Source organism: Pocillopora damicornis, chromosome 3 (genome assembly GCF_964200805.1).
Source record: "Pocillopora damicornis chromosome 3, jaPocDami1.2, whole genome shotgun sequence".
Taxonomy (NCBI): domain Eukaryota; kingdom Metazoa; phylum Cnidaria; class Anthozoa; order Scleractinia; family Pocilloporidae; genus Pocillopora; species Pocillopora damicornis.
In genome coordinates, this window is record NC_142672.1 from 1,635,610 (window position 1) to 1,655,867 (window position 20,258).

The following is a 20,258-nucleotide window of genomic DNA, read 5'->3' on the forward strand; positions in this document are numbered from 1 at the left end:
CTGGTCTGGCTGAAGAATAAAAAAAAAAACAAAAATAACAACATCCAAACAAAAGTTAATAAATGAAAAATAAGAACAATCAAAATACTCTACAAACGCCAGCTCGCTTTCTTGACTTTTTTTAAACATTGTCCTCTCTTTTCGCTTTTATTACGACCGGTTCAAGGAAGAGGAGTTTTTTATATTAAAAATAAATCAAATACTCGAGTTTCCGGAGAGAGGCGTGAAAGACTGGGATCGGAAAATTACTCGATTCATACTAAGAAGTTTACGCGCATAGGTCATTAACAAAAATAATGCCAGGTACTTCAAACTGCCAACCCACGCGGAATGAAACAAATACGACTGATGTTTAACCGACATCGAGAAAGAGGGTCAAATTTTTTAAACGAAAGGTACTCTCATATTAAAATCAACCGATATTAAATTCTTATCGAAAACCTTCTCTAAGCGTGGGAACTTCACACAATATCTTCGCCAGTCACGCGTTTAAAAGGTAATCATGTGTTTCTTTGGCAGCCACTTCACTGCTTTAGTTTTCGCCCACGGGAGAAAACTGCTTAAAGCAGTCTGTCTATTGACGACGACTGAATGTTTTGTTTTGCCACGCACAAAACTGGTCTCAGCGTGTGAAGTGATACATGCATTTTTTTATATACCGGTTTGAGCATAGCTTGTCTTTCAGATCTTGCGGTGATTCTTTCAGGTAAGCGTGAATTAAGTTTTTCCCTCTTGATTTTGTGCGAAGTCTTTCTGAGTAGGAACGTTGACTCGACACAAATTCAGGCATGTTTTGTTATTTCGAAGATTTCTTCGAGACATAAACTTTATAGACATGTGTACTTTTGCTTTTGTCAATGATGTCATTTTGAACGTCAGAGTGAATTGCGCCTAATTTAGAGAGTGGAAACTCAAATTATGCGTTTTCTTCGGCACAAAAACATCCACGAGGCAAGCGTAACGTACGGCCGGAAGATAAGGAAGTCAAATCAGATATGAAAACTGGCTTAGTTCAGGTTTTTAGAGAAGGACAAATTGCGTCATAGCTCTAAGGATTATCTGGAGGAAGGCTATACCAGCCAAAGTGACATAGAATCGATTAAAGATAAGTTAGAAAGCGCTTCGAATTCTCACCTGAGATCTCGTTTGTCGCATCTTTAGACTAACTGAATTTTACGTGTAGATTTATTCCGTTACCCAATTGACAGTCCGTTCCAGGATTCTTAATCGTAGTTTTGTCAGCACTTGTACCCGTCAAATTTCTTCGTTATTAGCTTGTATATTGTGTTTTGTTGTCGTTTGTAAAATGGAGTTCAACTTCGCCATGACACGTCTCTTCCTGATTCAGTCACTCTGTTGTAACGTGACACTTTCATTCAACACTCACATGTAACGTCACGTTACTTCCGCTGGATCGTGACAGTTGTCTCATGACGTCTGTGCGATATCCCGTATGACGACGAACTAGAGCTGATCTTTAATATTAATACTTACTCACTCGAAACCAAAACAAAAGTTTTGAGAATTCAAATGACAGCTGCCGGAGAAATCGGGACACTGCGGCTCTCCATATGTTAGTTATATCTGGTTAGTAATCGTTATTTCTACATGTGTGTAGAATTCTTGATCGAGCATTTGTCGGTCTCTTAGCTAATTACGATTTCGAGCTATGGTGATCGAGTTACAAACTTGCGCACTTTATTTATTAGGTCTGACAATGCTCTGTTCCATATACTGGCATTTTCGGTATGTTTAACATTCCTTTGATAAGCTGTTCTTTCCTCCAGATTTTTCTACATTTATCAATTGTTCATTTTTTTGGCTGTATTTTTTTTCAATATATACTATGGTGGTTTCCAAATTGCTTTTTGACGTCTGTTAGTTCAAGCTCATACAATTGTTAGGTCGAGTAGTAGTTTGTTTGTGTTTAGATCTGTATTCCTGATAGTCGACTAGAATCGCGTATCTATAAAGTAATTGCATTACGGCACGATTCCCTTTAGCAAATTCAGGGTTCTCAGACAACACGGCGGGTGTTTCAAGTACGATGATGGCCCCTATTCAATATAATCTTTGCGGGCGTGCCAAACATTTAAACTACTTCCTTTGGGGCGAAGTATTGCGGTTTTTTCTGACCAAAAATGTTACCAAGGGAACAAAAGAATTGAAAATTGTTGGGATGAGCCTTTTTTTATGACATTACGAAAAGTATTGCGCATTTGTACCAGAACGCTGCACTTTCAACAAGAAAACAGCGAGGGAATTCAAGTCCTGGTCTATTTGAAAAGAAAGCGAATAACTTCGTTTTCGTCTAGAGGAAGAGGAAAAGAGACTAAAAATATCGCTGAATTTTCCGAATGAGTAGAAGTCAGTTCTACCGACTTGATTCTTAAACATTACGATGTACGAGTAAAAAACCGTAAAATTTGAAAATGATATCGGGCGCTTGAGACTTGCAGCCGAAAACTGAAACGCATTAAGAGTTTCACCTTCTGTTGCTGTCTCTAAACAAAAATTGTTCAGAATTAGCGCATAATTTATATAAGTTTATAAACCACTAATAAGTATAAGCGAAGAAATCATTATTTTTCTCGATGAGCAAGACCACTTCTCACTGCTTGGCTTAGCAGTTTATGGTGATAACTGGCCGATCTCTTCATCTATTGACCACGAATTCTCCCACCTTCATCGGAAAGTTATCAGCCCATCAGCTTACTGCGTCAAAGGCTTTTCAGACTTGTGAAATTGTGCTCCACTTTTTTCTAAAAGCATTTCAAGCATATCTGCTTCTTGTTAGAGTTTTCAGATAAGCATCTCTTGTTTTCCAACCCGAAACAAAGTTGAATTTTAACGCGAGATGCGTTTTATTGTTTTGGAGACTACGGCTGCGTTGTTATGGGAAAAAAATGCCTTGTTGCGTACTATCAAATTTAAGCTTATCCTCAATGATTTACTTACATGAGAGGTTTTACACGCGGATACATCGAAATAGTCATACAGCCCGAGAGTGACGCTCTTCGAACAGTGCAGCTGAAAGATGGAAAGTTGCGATGAAGCTGCGCCAACGCACCCAACCAAAGTGCCTTGGCTGTTCATATGCATGGATGCTTTGATTTTCTTGCCAATGTTTTGATCTTAACTGTTTTGTTTATAAACGGCTAAAAAACCTAGAATAAGAAATAAGCAAACCAAAAATAATTCGAGCAACTTGTAATGGACTCGCGGTGCATGAGACTCAGCTCGCCTTCCATCAGTGTGGTCAACCGCGTTTGTTGCTCTCCTTGTCCTTTCCTACATCCATGAAAATCAACACCTAAAACTGCACAAATATTGACTGCATCTTGGTACACTTACGAGTTCTCGTGATTTTCCATTCCGTTGCATAATCAAACGCTCGCAGCTCCATGTGTAACGACTATCTTGTTAAAGAAACATATAACAGATGTCACTCGGTTCAATATCAATACTCTGGCTCAAAAAAGTTTGTCACATTTCTTATTTTTATCCTATCAGCTTCCTTTTTTCCTACTGCATACTTCTACTTTACTCAGTTTCCAAACTGATTGGACAAGTTCTTTGAAAGCCGAGTCTTCCAGAACCACTTCATTGCTTTTCCCGTTACATCACAGTTGAGACACTACTAGCAGTACTTACTTCAAGTACCCATTTCCGAGACGTTTTTCCCTCAAAGGCAATATGAATTGCACATATGGGCCTTGGTATTCCTTTACTTGGACAAAAGCTGTCTTTCCGTAAGAAAAGTCGAGCCGTTTTATCTCATTAAGAATTTCGATGATGACCTCTTAATTGACAAAATTCTGAATTAGTAATTTACGGCGGCCTTTAATCGTTAATCTTGTCTAAAACCACAACTTAGTCGGAGATTCAAACCGCACTTATTTACGAAGTACTTTTTCTAGAAAACACGCTTTAAGTGTGTTTTTATCTCTCTGACGTGAAACAGTCTAAGGAAACAGAATATTAGAAAAATTGGAAGAGAAACTTGTGGGTGACGATTGTTACACAGGAAACTGGAAAGACTGGATCGAGAAGTACAGTGAGTGTAAATTCATCTCAGTTGTAAGTGATCACTGAATTGAACCTGATCATCATATTGAAAAGCTTCTTAATTTTCTTTTAGCACCAAGAATCAAGGTGCTAATCTCCGTTCTGAACGGTGACAAAAATACCTTTAAATGAAATGGAGGTGCCAAAAGGCGAGGGAAGTCAACATTTTTCATTCCTTTCCCGATCTGTTTTCGATCAAAATCTCCGATGTTGATTTGCCGGCTATGTGAGTTTACAACCTGGTGACATATCGCTAAAAGATTCTGCCGCCATATGTTTTTAGTCACTTTGTTCAAGTCCTCAAAGAGAGACAAACTTCAGATATTTTTTGTTGATATGATTCACCGGCAGATAATTCTTGGCAAATGAAGTTCCCAGATACATTTTCAAGATGCGCGCGTTTGATAAGTGGAACGTCGAGGTATTTCATTCGTTCATCTTACTTATGTATCGATAATATGGGTCTCAAAAATTACTGCGCACAATTCTTTTGCCAATAATTGCCATGAGGTATGTAGTTTTGATAAGTAAAGCCCTCAAGCTGCCATGCTCGCCTTTGTTTAAGTTTGTGGTTTTGACATCTCTCTAAAGACGCAAATTTTTCTCCTCATCGTAATCTAGATAGTATAAATTTAATACATATTCCTGAAATACTCGGCTTATTGAAGCCTTGGGTTCTATATTTCAACGTTGCTAAATTTAATGCGTATGATTTATCAGATATCATTCCAATATCATTTATCGATCGTTGCGTGTCTCGATCTTTTGTAAAAACTTCAATTTAGCGACGCAAAGCGATACTTCGGGACGTTTTTCGATGAATATTATTTCCTGTTCTGAGCGTAAATTTGTCAATTGATGATACTACCAAGTAGAAATTTGTTTTAATTTGCCATCGACCGCGTCTTTTGTTGTATGTAAATTAAGTCAGTGATAACATGTCACGTGACTTGATCACAGACTGTGATATGTGTGGGATTAATCGGAAGGTGTATTTTCCCTTTGTAGAAAAGAAATAGTTCTGCTTCCGTACGTTTAGTGGGATATCCTTGTACACCACGTGAAAACTGACACTCCTATACCCCTACGCGACGAAAGGAATCCTGGAATTCCAAGGTAAAGATTGGGAGACTTCGGTGAACTCATGTTGAAAACGTGAGGGTAGAAGAGGATCGAAAGCGAACTACAAACCGCCATAATTATGGGCGACAACGCAGACAGCGAAGGCAACTTGATTCACTTGATACTGAACGATTTAAAGGTGAGAATTCTCTCTGATCTTGAAAACTTAATTGATGCTCAATTTTCCTAGACAAGCTCAGTTTTAATATTTCAATTTCATCCAGTCTAGCGCCCCTGTTTGGGAAGATTTCGTCGGCAAAGCAAGCAAACTACACTCGGCGCTCAAGTACGTCTCGTATAATTTGGGGTGATTTTTTTTTATCTACATTTAGATCACTCATCTTTTTGCCTTAGGGAATAAAGAGGGTTATTGGTTTTGATATTTATTTGTTCAGGGCAACAGTTGTAGCTGCTGACGCTTTTTTGGACGCTTTTCAGCGAATTGCGGATCTCGCAAATTCATCACGAGGTCAGTTTACCTCTCTTACACTATACTCTCATTTTGCCGCGTATACTTAAACTTTCATTTGCTTTAGAATCTTAGTTATTCAGAAAGAACTCTGCCAAGGTATTCAAGAAGCTTTTCAACAAGATATTTTCTCTGAATTTTTTTTCCGAAAATGAAAAACTACACAAGTCAAAAGCACATGTTGTAGTGAACCATGTCACTCGACGGTTTGGGTTCATTGGGTCACAGTCTGAGCTCAAGATATTTTTAGTCGTTGTTTATTTTGGCAAGGTTTACTTTTTGTGAAAGAATTTCGTGTTCATGTTTGGCTAGTGAGCCATTTTCTCTTTTAAGAACACTCGATAGTTAAATTTTGAAAGTTTTTATCTAGTATTCTCTGAAATCCTCCACGAAAACGCGATCGATAAGGGAATTTACAAATCCTTTTATAATTTTATTGTAATTCAAAGAAATGCGACGGCATGTTGTTTAGTTCTGCTTCTTAGATAGGTAAAATGACTGGATAACAGGCAAATTTGATGTTGAATTGCGCTAAACAGAGTTATTGGCTCTACGAATAAGCGATCCAGTGAATTTGAAATGAAAAATCCAAGAATGAATACAATTGAGGACGTTTGCGCATACAACGATTGCTTTGTTGTTGTTCGGTTGAGAAATATGACACGGTTATGGCGACGTTGCAAACTTGAAATAAACCAGGGACGTTCAGGAAATTCGTACTTGAAATTATTACCATAGCTTCAGCTGTTTGCTCGAAAAAAACATCTGAGAGTACAGCTTCAAGCCATGGTCCGTTAAAAATTTTGGCGCGAGAAAAATCGTATTTTACCGCGCAATTTTGTTCCGCGCCATTTAAATTTTTACGATATTTGCTTGTGTTTACTGAGGGAAATTTTTGTGTTGTTTTTCTTTCTTTCGGCGCATGAAAATATTTTTTCTTTACTATGCTTTCACTGTAAGCAATCGTGATTTTTTCTGCCGTCTTATCAATTTCCCTGCTTCAAATTTGCGGTTTGGTTTCGTTGCATTATTTCCGTCATAAATCCTCGGCCACCTGTTCTGTATTTCTGGGTGCTAATTGAGTTTATGGAGTCTTGAAAATCCGCGTTGTTGAAAAAACACTCTACAGAATTTTGCAAAGAATCGATTGACTTCAGATAGACGAAGCAAAAACAGGAAATGTATGTCAGCCGAGCTCGGAGGTCTATTTTCAAAAAGGAAGCTCTACCGATTAAATATTGTCAAACTGCCAGAACAAATATCTTTTTTCCGTATTTATAATACAACTGCGCGAGTTTTTTTTAAAATCTTGTTTCGATGCGAAAAATGTCGTGCAAAATTTGAAGTTTTTGCCATGATACTGATTTTTTAGAACGAAATGTGTTCACCAATCATCTCCTCTTACGGAAACAGTTAATGTAACTAATCGACCTCAAGATTCTGCGGTGAATTCCTTATTCTGTGTGTTTTTAGAAGATATTTGAAGTTGTTGGAAATGCTTTGTACGAGCCAAAGTTCCTACATTTTATATCACGTAATTTTTTGTCAAAAGTACTTACATTACACCAAGCAATTTTGTTATAAAATTGTCATATAAGTAAGTACCGTGAAATTTTGAATGTGCTCTGAATGTTACTTGCACAGATGTGGAGGTCTGTTTTAACACGACGAAGTATCCCCTCTATTTGACTTTTAAATCAATCACTTGTTTACTACAGCAGATTGATTTTTGCCAAATTTATTTTCCTGTTGGGTGTCTCAGGAAAATTATAACAGTATTGCATCCTGCTGGGAATTTTGTTATTATGTTGATTTGTAAAAAGGACAGGTACTGAAATATACCTTTTTAATTTAATTTTTATAATGGTTGGATTATGAAAGCAGTTACAAATTTGAAAGGCAGGCACAGAGTAATACATACCCCTTAGAACATATGCAGCAAAATAATAATAATAATAATAATAAAAATTTGATTCACTTACATTACCAAAAGGCTAAGGAGAGAATTAATTTATTATTTAGGAATGGACAAATTCTGTTCTGCATATCTTTCGTGTGAAGTTTGTGCAAGGAATTTTATATCTTTGACCAAGCTTTGGTATCTAACAGCAGACATTTGGAAGAGATGTCAAATTAGTTTGTCATAAGTATGAGAGGAAATGAAAATAGAATGTGCATTGAGATGATATCACCAAATTTGTCTTTGGGTGAGTTATCCAAATAAGCTTTGATTAATTGTAAAATTTTGGATTAAAAACTAATTATTTTGATTATCAACTGAAGATTAGAAAATACAGCAAAAAGGAAGCACTCTGTTGTCAAATCGGTTCATTTTTTTTTTTTAAGATTGTTATGTGGGGAAATAGTTAAGAAATAAAGCTGTCTCTGTATCTTGTCTGTTCATAAGGGGACACAAATTTTTATAGAAAATTTGAAAGATAAGAACTTTCTCATTTTATTTCTACCCAGTGTTGCCATATTGGAAGACATAGCTACTTTTAGCAATGACTATCCTCTCATTAACCAAGATGTCACCTTTCCTCTACATGGGGCTGTTGTGCTTAATTAAATACCTCAACTTCCTTTTGATAAGTCCTAGGTTTAAAGAGCCATTAATTTACTGGCACACCTTTGAATCTGTAGTGTTTTTGACCCTCCTGAATTAATTGCGAAAACAGAAATGTTTTGAAACAAAGTTGGCTTGACAGTCATGTCAAAGTGTACTTTTTATCAAGAGACATTTTCAGCTTTGAGTAAAACAGGTATATTGACTTTGGGCATTTATAATTTTACACTTAGATAACTTATGCTTCAACAAATAAGCTATTATCACAGACAAAATGTTAAAAATGCTGTTTATTTCTGTTTAAATGGTCAATTATTCATATCAGAATTAACTAGATTGCGGCTCATATGCAGATACAATCGTGCTATTAGGCTGTATTACACAATGTTGCAAGAAATATTTCCAGTTTGTCTCTTAGAGAAGATTTCTAGTCAGGAAGGAGGGGGTTCCTTTTACTTATCACAAACAAAAAAATATTTTTTTATTCATTTCTACTATACCTAAAACAAAGAATGTCATTCTATGTAAATATTTCTTTGTTCCTGTCTCTGACTTTAAAATTTTAAAATGATGTCATCATAGTACATTCCTTTCCAGTTCACTGATGATGAATGGAGCACTTTGCCAATCATAAATTATTGCTGTCAGTTCTAATTACACTTTTAAAAATTATATTTTTAGACCAAACATTGGTTTCACATGAGTCATTCTGTGAATTGAAAAAGAATGTCCTTTTTTATCCTCACAATGTGACTGGCCAGCGGGTAACTGAAAAACTATTAATTACAGCCTGTACACAATTTTCCCTTATATTTAATCTTGTTATCACTGTGTTGAATGAAAGCAGAAAAACCTTCAGAAAGGTTTTTTTCCTGTGTTCTTAATTAAATTTTCTTTATCATGGCAAAATTGTTTAAGAAATGTTCATTCTAATGATAACAATATGTATGGTTTTAGTCATGCATGCTATGCATAAGGTATGGAGGAGATTTTTTTTTTGTTTGTCGTTTAAGTCACTGAAGTATTCCTCTATGCCTTATTTTGCAAGCAAATTTTAGAATTTCAGCTTTGTATTCAATTTGCCTTGGCTCCAGATTGGATAGAAATAGTTTGTGTTACTTAAAAACCTTTACATGGAATGCCAGACTTGTGGTCACTTAATGGAGCTAAGATGATTGACAACCCATTTGTTTGGTGTCTTATACATTAATCTAGGCAAACAGTGTTTTCTAGAATCACCAGCGGCTGCCCTTTTGTCTGCTTCTTGTTTTTGAAGCGCCAGTTACTTCATCAAAACAAAATAGTCAAAGACCAGTCTTTATCAGAAATAACTTTAGTCTTTGCTTACTCTGTGTAGTACCAAAAAATATTGATTAAAACTGAAAAGAAAGCAGTCAATTAAAGCAAGTGAAATAGATGTTAAAGAAATAGGTGCTTATGTTCTTAAGGGCACTGACTTGTATACTGCCTGCTACTATTAAAAAATTTTTTGATGGCTGGTAACTCCAAAATCTCCAGAGAACAGTGGGCAAATCTTTGTTGTTGCCCTTATTTACCAGTAGCATACATGTATAAACTTGTATGGATCAGAATTGTGTTAAGTGAACAAAATTGTCAGTTCCTAATGTGCCTTATACCCAGTGAAATATTACTGAGCAAAAAATAAAAAATATCCATGTTTTTAAAGTGCTTTGTTTATAGAATTTCAAGCTTAATATATTTCATCAGACAAGGATTACCAATATTCTGGGCCTGAAACTCAGGGCATGTTGGCAGTGCTGTGATCTCAACATTTTCAAAAGTTGGTTGTGATCTGTAAAGAATTATAGAGGAGTTCATGTAGATAGTTGTTACTTTCCATGTAATTACAAAATTTTGTCCATGGTTCATGGACAAGACCAATCTTTGGAGATTGTCATTGACTTATTTTTATAATTAGTGGACTGATTTCACTGGTCAATAACAATTATTAATCATCAATTATTGTACGCCAGGATGCTGCAAAGACATTGGAGGCTCTCTCACAAAAATGGTGATAAGACATCGCAGTGTGGATGGTAAACTCAAAGGATTTGCTGGGTATGTTCATAGGAAATACATGGAACTTAAGAGATTTTTAACTTTGAAATTTGGTAGCTCTGCTTCTTAAGTCAAGAGCAGCTCAGCTTTGTAGCTTTGTAGCTTTGTACCTCATGTAAGGATGAACATAGACTCCCTGAGACTCCTGTGACTTAGGTATCACTTAGGTTATGGATTTTTCAAGTCATTCAGATTGAAAGTGTCATACTATTCAGAGTGGCCTCACAATTAGGCTCAGTTTTTTTACTGGTGACTTGTCACTTAAAAGTCAAAGACTTGCAAGGATAAATTTCAATCTGAAGTTCACTGATTTATTATCCATTTTTGATGACATTTTCAGATTGCTAAATGAGTCACTGATATTTCCTCTGCAAGAGAGGCTGGATGATTGGAAAAAGTCTGTTGTGCAGACAGACAAAGATCATGCAAAAGGTAGTTTTTTCCCTAAAACTCTACAAAATAATTGTTTAATATTTAATGCTCTCAATATAGTTTGTTAAAGAGATATATTATTCTGCTTTCCATAACGTGCTGAAATGACTTGCCATCAAGACATCCCACTACTATTAAAATTTCTTTATCTTGTTAGTTACACTAGTGTCCCTTTTTCACTTACTGACAGACTGGCTTTGCACAGTCTTTGATGGATTCTCTTTTAATTTTTATGTGGTTTTTATTTTTTAAGAATATAAGAAAGCCAAACAGGAACTAAAAAAGGCCACAGCAGAGACAAGTAAATGGCAAAAGAAGGTTAAAAAAGGTGAGTTAGGTGAGCAAAGCCTTTGAATTCAGTTTAGTGTCTTAAAGTATTCAAGCAAAGGACACACCCTCAGAGGATAGCTTTCTGGCCATAAGTCAAGTTGACCATTAGAGGGTGATTTACAAATCCTTGCTTAGTAAGTCACAAAGTTTGTCAAGTGCTAGCTCTTTCTTTTGGTCCTCAGCACTCTTTGTCACAGAAAGAACATAAGATTTTTCAGTCCATGGCTGTCACTCTTAATTGCTGATGAGTAATTTTCTCTCAATTTTGATGATCACTAATTTTTTCTTTTTCTCCTGATTTTCTTTGTTCTATTAGGAAAATCAGAGCACCAAGAAAAGTTGGATGCTGCCATGAAGGTTAGAACTAATATAGCATGTATTTGGTATCAATATTTACAAATTGTTATCTCTGGTTTTTATTAGGCTTCTTAACTCATCACACCCCAACATCAGCATTCCCATTCTCCACACTGTTCTCTTTACATTTCCTATGTTACTAACAAGAAGAATTTGTGTGACATTCAAGAGCTTCTTAAATTGGTGATCGTTTCCTTTTTTTTTGTGACCTTGACTTTTGACTCAAGGGTCATAGGTCAAGGGTGATAGGTCAAGGAGAAATTAGATGCCAATCTCTCTTTTAAAGGGTTAATTGAGTGCCTTTGGCATTTTGATATAGAATTTCCACTGAGTTGAATCCACTTGAATCTTTTTTCGTTTTTCTAAGCAACAATTTGTTTGGCATATAGTTTTCAGTAGTGCTCATTAGAATCTACTCGTACACATAATTTATATATTTGGCATAGTTCTCCTAGAACACAGATTTCAGTGTTGTGAATTTATTAATTCTGTTGCTTGATTTTACAGCAAGCAAGTTATCAACAAGCTCTTTTTGAAGACCAGGAAAAGCGATTCCTTCAGAGAGCGTTGATTGAGGAAAGGACCAGATACTGCATGCTGTCAACTTGTTTTAGGCCAGTTGTGGTAGGTCCGATTATTAGGCCATAGAAAAGCAAATCATCTTTGTTTCCTTGTTTGACTTGTAAGTGCACCAAAAAATGAACGCCGAAATTATGCTTTCGGTCAACTACAAAGTTGAAAATAACCAAAGTTGAGCGCATTTCATGGTAAGTTCTGGAACGTCTGCGCATGGGCCATGAACGGGTTTGGGAAAAAAATTATTGAGGTGGAAAAGTGTTAAGTGACTTACTGGCATCTTACGCGAAACATGTTTTGACATGTTTCGCTGTTAACACATAATTTGAAAGAATCAGGAGATTTAAACTCTTATTTGCCCACAAGAGTTGAGAACAGGTAGCAACAAGTAGCGAAGGATTTTGGCCGCAAAAAATAACCTAATTGGCCACTTGCAGTGGATATGGTAACTGCGAAACATTTTTAAGGAAAGTACAGTAAACTTTGGGACTAATATTCTCTCTTTTTGTCATTCACTCTTGTGGACAGCTGCTATTTTAAATGCAAACTTTATTCCAACTACTTTTACGGTTGATCATGTTTTACGTTTGGGCAAATTAATGTAATATGGTTTTGTTCTCTTTTAGGAGCACGAGATGTCCATGTTAGGGGAACTAGAACACCTTCAGTCTGTTCTCGAGGACATCGTTAAACAAACAAAAAATCCCACCGTTCTGCCACCAGCGGGAGAAGATCTGGTGCGAGAATTCAGATTGTCGGATCATCATAATTACGATGATCAGGTAAAATAAGCGGCGATTAAGTTTTAAATCTGATTGTCACTTCCGCTCAAGTTGAAAAATATCCAGTCACTGCCACCGAGAATAGTCCTTTGCGGGGCTACCCTCGCGTAGACTATTATACCGTATAATCAAATGAGAAAATCAGAATTAAATGCCTGCTGCACATTCGCAGAGAATCAAATGCCTGCCAGTCATACTGTAGACCCTTATAGTCTATAGTTGATAACACCGGCTTGCGCTCAGCATTTCGCTGAGTAGGTGAACCCCCTGAAGTGATGAACACGTAGTTTCTTCTTGCAATACCAGCTAACCATCCAAGCAACTTCTGATGAAAATTGAACAACTTGTCTGTTGGGGTCAGTAACATGATCCGTTAATAATAAATAGTAAATTGTAAATAATAATAATCAAATTAAGGATAATAGGTAAATATTTTATTGTACTGTAACAGTAATGTAAAATCATAATTTAGTATTATCAACTGAGTTGATAACATATATAGGCCACCGTAAAGAATTTCAAAGCTGACGTTTCGAGTGTCAGCCCTTCGTCAGAGTAAATGCTAAGCAAAGTTGTTAGTACTGTATTACTCTGTTATAATCTCCCACCGGCGCAGCACCACAGTTTCTTTAGAAACTTACCACCTTAATATAATTGTCATTATCCTAACTTTTCTCACATCATGTTGTAATTCATTTTTCTCCTCTTTTATTTTAAACTTAAGTCTCCTCCACCGAGTCCAACAGCAACTCTGACGAGAGCTGCAAGTCCGCTGCATACCGGCCGGGACCCCCCTACCACCCCTCCTCCGCCGCCTCCCTCGGAAACGGACCCCTACTACAACGCTTTCAGCCGGCATTATTCATTCTCCGTCAAACACACTCAAACGCGGAACAAGGTCATTGGATCGGTGACACCCACCACCTCTCCTAAGAAAGTCGCGCCTCCGCGGATCTGCGCACGCTCTACCAGTTTTAGTGTTTCTTCGACCTCCTCGCACTCTTCAATGTCATCTTTAGGCTCGTCTATTGGGTCGCCGTCAATTGAGAGCTTCCCGCAGCCGCCAACCCCGCTGCTATCGCCCGGTTACTCGGGAGACTTGCAGAGCGAACCATTACCCCCTCCACCCTTTCCTGGAGCAGTGCCCACCTTACCCCATCCAGGCAAGTCAAGTATTGTAATTGTTTTTGTCAAACTCGATTGGTTGATGATAGACACTGCAACGAAAGGTTCGGTTGTCAATCTTGTGTTGTGTTTACAAGGACTACAAACTTCGAAGGTTTTAAGCGTTCCAGCTCTCTCTGCCGAGGAATAAAACTCTGTACCAGCAAACTACCAGAGAAACCTGTCAAGTATCCCAAGTGAAGGTAGTTTCTGTGTCCTTTGAGCCAAGGATAGAGAGCGGGTCCATTGGGAGTCGTACCAGGGCCAGGTACGAAAGAGAGCCAAAAAAAACCGAGGGTTTCTCTATCTTTGACTGGTGTTTTTTTTTTTTTTTTCGCTGTTTATTGACTTTTTGTGGCTTATTCGTCATGGAGACAGGGATCACTGATTAGTTATGGGTAAAATTAAAGATGTCAGGGTAATACTCAGCAGTTTCTCATTTGGTTTCTTTTCCTTCCTTGAAGGCGACAGAACATCTTGGACAACGTCTACGGACTCCGGGTGTTATTCGTCTTCCTCAGGGGAAAGGTCACCTTCTGCCTCGCTTGCACAAGTATATCTTCCCTCCTCGATCGCGGAACACCCGAGATCCAACGAGCTTTCAGGAAGGAATACCCAGGGCCCTCAATACGCCACGCCTTACGCTGTTAGCAGCACTCGATCACGGTGTATGAGTGAATCGGCTTCCGCTATGTCGCCTTACTACCAAGGAATTGCGCATCGACGTAGCGACAGTGAGACTTCCTCGCAAAGCAGCTATTCAGGCAACGGCGAGGTGCCGGCTGGTGGCATGAACAGCAGCGATTCTGGATATTTTAGTTATGGAGGACGTTACCATCGCTCGAATCCGGAAAGTATACAAGAAAACTCAGGCGGTTGGGCGCCCCAGCAGAAAGCGAAGTCCACGTACAATAGGAGTCAAAGTGTATCAGGGCGACCGTCTGCAGCTCAACAGGCGCATCTGGCAGCTCTGGCAAGTCATGCCGCGCGAAGCAGAAGTGCACCAATGCCTCCCGCAAGGAAATCATCTGTTCCACCGCCGTGTCCGGAGAGAAGGACTGGACTTTCTGATGGTGAACTGAACAAGGAGGATCAGGAACTGGGTGAAGGCGCTCACTCGGATGAAGAAGGGCTAAGTATGCTACAGAAACAAATTCGGCGTCAGAAAAAGCTGATCGAGGCCAAGGCGAAAGACAAAGGCGAGCAGTCTTGATATCAATGAAACTGTTAGAGCTACTAACTTAATCTAAAAAATTACTTTGACGTTTAAGTTGCCATCCGTATCTTCAATAATCAATTTGATTATCTCGCCATGTGAACTTTGTGATTGAAAGGTGATGATATTCACATGCTGCGGAAACAAGTGAAGTGGGATGGTGAAATGACTATTATATAATTACCATATTTACGATAGCGTGTATGCTGTCAATATGGTGCCATATAATGGTTTACATAAAAGGACTAAGGAGACAATGTACGTATGTAAGTAGATATAAGCGGTGGGGGCTTTTGTCAAACCGCGTGATCAGAAAAAGGTTAAATTGTTAAGTGTTAGGTTGGCCATAATCGGCCATGCTAAAGGTTTTATAGTATTTAAAGACGTGCGGCGCGTTTTAAAAAAGTTATCATGTTAATAGTTTGCATAATGTTTCCATTAATAGAGCTCTAAAGCTTTTGTAATGAAATGAATGCTGCGCTAACCTTCCGAGATTTTTAATATATATACTGAGAGCTTTGGGTAGAGATTTCACCAACGGCGCTTATATCAGGGCCAAAAAAAATCATCTTGTCCTGTATTTATAACAACGATAAGAACGCGGTCGCTTAGTTTAACGCCATTATTCCTTTTTACGAACTCTGGTTGTGTTAGATTTGTTTTAAGTTTAGGATGGGTGTTGAAATGCTTCTCTAAAGTGTCAATAGATTTGTCAGTTTGGACGACATTTTTTGTTCAATCGTAATTTAAAGTTAATTTGAACAGTGCCCATGGAAATGAGATTGTTATGTTCAAACGGCTGGTGCTGTTTCTTCTTGACGTAAAGCTAATCGGAGTGGACGAGAACCTTATTCAACGCTGTCCTACAAGTTAGTGGCAGTAATGAAAGCGCAGGCGCCTTCCAAGGTTGACAGGTCTCGCCCAGTCTATCGCTATTCATTTCCATGGATCACTTTTATTTGTCATTTTTTACTTAATTTGAGGCATCAACGATTCAAAAAGATAATTGTTGACCTTTTTGCTATGGAGATGTAGCACCCTTTTCCTAGAAGCCTATGCGAAACGCACTTCACATAATGGAAGGGCACATGCTGTAAATAAGCAAAGATAGAAATTTATATATGCAGGAACAGTTTGCCGCTATACGAGGGCTATGTTGCGCTCTATGATTCTCCAAAACTTGATAATTTTTTTTGGTGGTTCGTCACTTAGAATCCGGGTTGATTTTTTTTCCATTCTCGAACTCCCCTTTTTCTCTCTCGTTGATTCGTGTTTTTTTTTTTTTTTTTTTTGTTGGTGTACACCAGTACACCAACATTTCCTAATCTCCTTCAGCTTATTAGGTTCAATTGTTAGTGACGGAAAAGTTGCCTTAACATTGTGTAACTTGGCCCTCTTATTGTCAGAATTGATCACATTACTGTTCAAATTTTGTGTTCGATTAAATTGATAAAGCGGAAGATTTATCTCATAGTTAAACGGTAGTTCCGGTTGTTCTGATCTATGCGGTTCGTTATGTAATTTCGTACCTGTGCTTGTTCATCGACTTTCTTTTTGTGTAATCGTTCTCAAATAATTCAAGTTTAAGTCGAACCTTCTGCACTTGTTATAAAAAAATAAGGATAGCAAACTTATATTACCGGCCATTGTATCTTAAAGTCTGGAGTTAGACTAAGTGGTTCCAATAAAATAGAGATATCCAGTTTGTTACAGGGAGTTACCTGCCGTAAAAATCTTTTATTACTTCTGTTCAGCCTTTCAACAGAACATACACCTCTGCATACAGCCTTAAATTATCATTAATGCACGTAGCGGCGTGGGCGTCGACTAGCGCAACAGCTTATGCTTGGAAAGTGGGGCTACACGTAATTGCGTGCTGATAAATCTGTCACATAGAAACCTCCCTAGAGTAGGATTCCGTAGGCACTTTAATGGTTATAACTCGTCCTTTACATCTGCTGGTCTATCGTAGTCCAAGCCGTAGACCTCTTTTAGCCGTTGTTTAAACGCTTCCATGGCATGACCAGGTACAGGCAAACTGTCCAGGATTGCCTTTCTTTTCTCTTTAAAATCTTCTGAACGCATCGCGTACTCGTAAAATTGAACTGTCTTCCTAATAGCTTTGTCGAGTGTGTGCGGATTCCAGCGAAGATAATTCCACGCCATTTTAATATCTACCGGTCCGCGCGTCACCGAGGGGTAATAATACGTTCCTCGCTCGCTAGACTTGTCAAATTCTACGTCAGAAACACCAAGATGCTTCGCCGTAATTTGGAGAAATTCCTCCAGCGTTGCAGTCTCGCGGAAGGCTAGGTTGTAAGCGAAGTTGTATACGTTCTCGTCGTACTCGGGTAGGACAATCAAGAGATTTGCGACATCTTCGGCAAAGACGAAACTGAGCGGCTTGTTTTGGAGACTCTTTGGCAGTTCTAAAGGTTTGTCAAAGATGTCGTGGAAACGCATCCAAAGGAGATAGCGCCAGAAGCGATCGGTGTTGTCTCGCATTCCAATGACGTCAGGAAGGCGAATAATCATAAAAGGAATGTTCCATAGTTCGTGTTCTCTTCTGAGAACCTCTTCACCTAGGAGACAAATTCGTCTGCGTTCAGACAATACTTTGAGCTTGTAGAGACGTAGTTAGGGGAATTATGTGCATGCAGGAAGGTTAATGAGACCGCGCGCCGGCTTGCGCGCGGTGCTGTCAAACTTTCTAGCTCGCGAAGAAACATTTGTACCGAAGCGCTTTTGATGAAGGCCTGCTCGCACATTAGGATACTTTTTTAAGTACATACAAATTTATATTTCACATGATAAAAGCGCGCGAATTCGAAGAATCTGTTCCGCACAAATCTTTTCCAGATACTCTATGGCAGACCTTATTTTCCACATGAATACAGCACGCGAAGATTCGTATCCAATACCCCACCTCTCTCTTTAAAAAATCATAGCTACGTCTGGCTTTTAAGTCTGAAGGTTATAATTGAGAAGCCTACTGATGCGAAACACTTAAGGTTGACTAAGCCAGCGAGCAGACCCTTATTGTCAGTGCTTTGGCACAAGCGTTTCTTCGCCTGCGGGAAAGTACGAGGCTGTGAGCAACGCGAGCCATAGAGACGTCCTGTAGGGGTTCCGTACTGATAGTGCCAGACCCTCAGCGAGCTTCTCCCCGATTCGTCTCAAATCTTCCCGCAGGTGGAGAAACGCACGTCCTTTAACGCTCACAATGGCGGCTGGCTCGCCGGCAAGGTTCACTTTGCAAATTGGGTTCACAGATTTAGTACAGACGACACTCAGCAAGTTTCCATAACAATAGGCAATTGTGCAAACGGTTGACGACATTATTATAGCCAACAAATCGACCTAACAGATCGAAACTAACCGATAACAATTTGCGTAAGCTACATAACCTTTATTTTAAGAGGGAAGAGAAGTCAGTAATATCATAGAAAACTGACCAATCGGTTCTTTTTGCTTTTTTTAAGATTAAGACTTGTACCCAAAAAGATGCTTGAAATAGCAAGCAGGTTAAATGTACTCACACTCCAGCTTTGCACTTCCATAAGGGTCCTTCTGACTATAGGCCTCCCTTGTCTTCGGATCCTCTGGGCGCTTGGCATCGTCCTCACGCGTGGGTCCCTCGTGGGAAGGTTCCTCGCAAACCTCATACACAGAATCAGTGCTGATGTAAATGTAACGACGAATCCTGCTACGCATCTTGAGCATAAAATCCTGAGGATGTTAAACAAAATCTAAGAAAGTAGAAATTCACGGTGGGAAGGGTAGAGGGGGGAGGACAGAAACCTTTTCCATATAATTGTCCCAATCTTCAATCTTTACCGTGCCCAACTGGAGGTAGCTGAATTAAGTGTATTAGTTAGTGCTTGCCGAAAAGAGCTCTTAAACAAGGACGGATTGATTCAAAATCAAGACTACTGCAGAGAGACATCCATTTGATATCATTTCAGTAAACATTCGTTACCTGGAATCTTAAATTTTTTAACGTCTAATTTCACTGAGTTCGTTTTAACAAGTGCCAAGCGTCACACATGCGCATGATTTCTGTTAAAAGCACTTTGATTCACCGATTCTGTTACCTTAATGTTCGGCCGCGAGGAAGTTGTCACGCAACGGTAGCTGTAACAGATCACAGTGAAATGTGACAAAGAAATGCACTCCTGTAAGAGCCATGTATCGTTTATGTGCGTGAATTCTGACACGAGCGCTTGCACGGATTATAAAGGATAAGAATACAAGGCCTTAACTCGTTGAATTTTTTAAATTTCATTAACGTTACATTTACGCTATCGTAGAAGAACGCACTCCGTAAAGACCCGTAGAACGCACCGACAGGTTATGTTGCGTTTACAAACAAACAAATTGTTGACAATAAACATCGATATTACATTGTAACAAAGGGTGACTGTTTACCTTAATATCACTAGGTCTGTAACCACTAAAGTCGAACACCACATCAAACATGCCTTTCTCTTGTGTAACATCTCCAAGTCTTTCAGCGCAATCGTTAAACTTAGCTCGATCGCACGGCACGAATTTGACCCAAGGTTTGATTCTAAGAGCAGAGTCCCAGTACCACGTCCCTCGATGCGCGATTGTGATGTCGTGTCCTCTCAGCTTCAACCGAGCCACCGTCTCGCTTCCTAGCATTCCGTCACCTCCGAGAACAAGAATTCGCTGTCGATAACGTGATTGTGCTCCACTGGATGAAGTGAAGCATAAGCACAGTAAAGTCGAGGCCAGTAGAAGATACATGGCCGTGGAGGTCGAACACTTTATGATGGCTGCACTGGTATTAACAAGCGGAGCTTCACAGAAGGGTCTTTGTGAGGTGGCATTTCTTTTACTGTCACGCAACATCCGGTGTGCCTGTCACACGAGCAATCATGAATTCGTTCAAAAATACGCAGAATATTGCTGTATTTAAGAATTTATACACAAAGTAGGAGATCGGATGAAATATGTTATGACCTGCAGACTTATTAGGTCCGTTGCTAAAAAAGTGCATTTCAAACGAAGCTCGGAATAACTCGAACGAACCTTCGCACAGAAGGGGATCATTTTCAGATAAGAGAAAAAACA

The 20,258-nt window shown here is 38.7% G+C and overlaps 3 protein-coding genes across 25 annotated transcripts in view; 1 reads left to right on the forward strand and 2 right to left on the reverse strand.

Annotated features, from left to right (window-relative positions):
* Positions 1-3,797, reverse strand: part of LOC113665842 (uncharacterized) — a 21,863-nt gene extending 18,066 nt beyond the window's left edge. The window contains exons 1-2 of one of the 2 annotated variants that reach the window (XM_027181572.2): positions 3,355-3,797; positions 2,959-3,167 (exon numbers count right to left, since the gene is read on the reverse strand). The gene's annotated coding sequence lies outside the window, so the exon portion shown is untranslated. Of the gene's footprint in view, positions 1-1,134; positions 1,356-2,958; positions 3,168-3,354 lie in introns of those variants that run through there. The other variant, XM_027181571.2, reaches the window with a different exon arrangement.
* The window catches only part of LOC113665840 (uncharacterized), a 21,015-nt gene extending 4,138 nt beyond the window's left edge, over positions 1-16,877 (forward strand). The window contains exons 1-13 of one of the 22 annotated variants that reach the window (XM_089201928.1): positions 3,899-4,057; positions 4,420-4,489; positions 5,077-5,329; positions 5,415-5,476; positions 5,586-5,659; positions 10,220-10,304; positions 10,645-10,736; positions 10,990-11,073; positions 11,383-11,423; positions 11,931-12,047; positions 12,626-12,781; positions 13,506-13,944; positions 14,410-16,877. In XM_089201928.1, the coding sequence (XP_089058054.1) occupies positions 5,270-5,329; positions 5,415-5,476; positions 5,586-5,659; positions 10,220-10,304; positions 10,645-10,736; positions 10,990-11,073; positions 11,383-11,423; positions 11,931-12,047; positions 12,626-12,781; positions 13,506-13,944; positions 14,410-15,158 (1,959 nt within the window). In that variant the 5' untranslated portion in view covers positions 3,899-4,057; positions 4,420-4,489; positions 5,077-5,269 and the 3' untranslated portion in view covers positions 15,159-16,877. Of the gene's footprint in view, positions 1-513; positions 707-1,457; positions 1,588-3,898; positions 4,579-5,076; positions 5,330-5,414; positions 5,477-5,585; positions 5,660-10,219; positions 10,305-10,644; positions 10,737-10,989; positions 11,074-11,382; positions 11,424-11,930; positions 12,048-12,625; positions 12,782-13,505; positions 13,945-14,409 lie in introns of those variants that run through there. The other 21 variants (XM_089201927.1, XM_089201934.1, XM_089201938.1 and 18 more) reach the window with 21 other exon arrangements.
* Positions 16,865-20,172, reverse strand: LOC113665841 (uncharacterized). The gene is made up of 3 exons (XM_027181568.2): positions 19,590-20,172; positions 18,701-18,890; positions 16,865-17,743 (listed from the first exon to the last, which is right to left on the reverse strand). Exons 1-3 carry the CDS (start codon positions 20,034-20,036, stop codon positions 17,097-17,099), a joined length of 1,284 nt encoding a protein of 427 aa, XP_027037369.2. The 5' UTR covers positions 20,037-20,172; the 3' UTR covers positions 16,865-17,096.
* Positions 20,173-20,258: the final 86 nt, after the last annotated feature.

Coding starts and splice junctions, on each gene's coding strand:
- LOC113665841 (XM_027181568.2), bottom strand. CDS start 20,036: ATGTTGCGTGACAGTAAAAGAAATGCCACCTCACAAAGACCCTTCTGT. Junction 18,891..19,589: donor ACAGACCTAGTGATATTAAG/GTAAACAGTCAC, acceptor TAACATCCTCAG/GATTTTATGCTCAAGATGCG. Junction 17,744..18,700: donor TGGAAGTGCAAAGCTGGAGT/GTGAGTACATTT, acceptor TTTGTCTCCTAG/GTGAAGAGGTTCTCAGAAGA.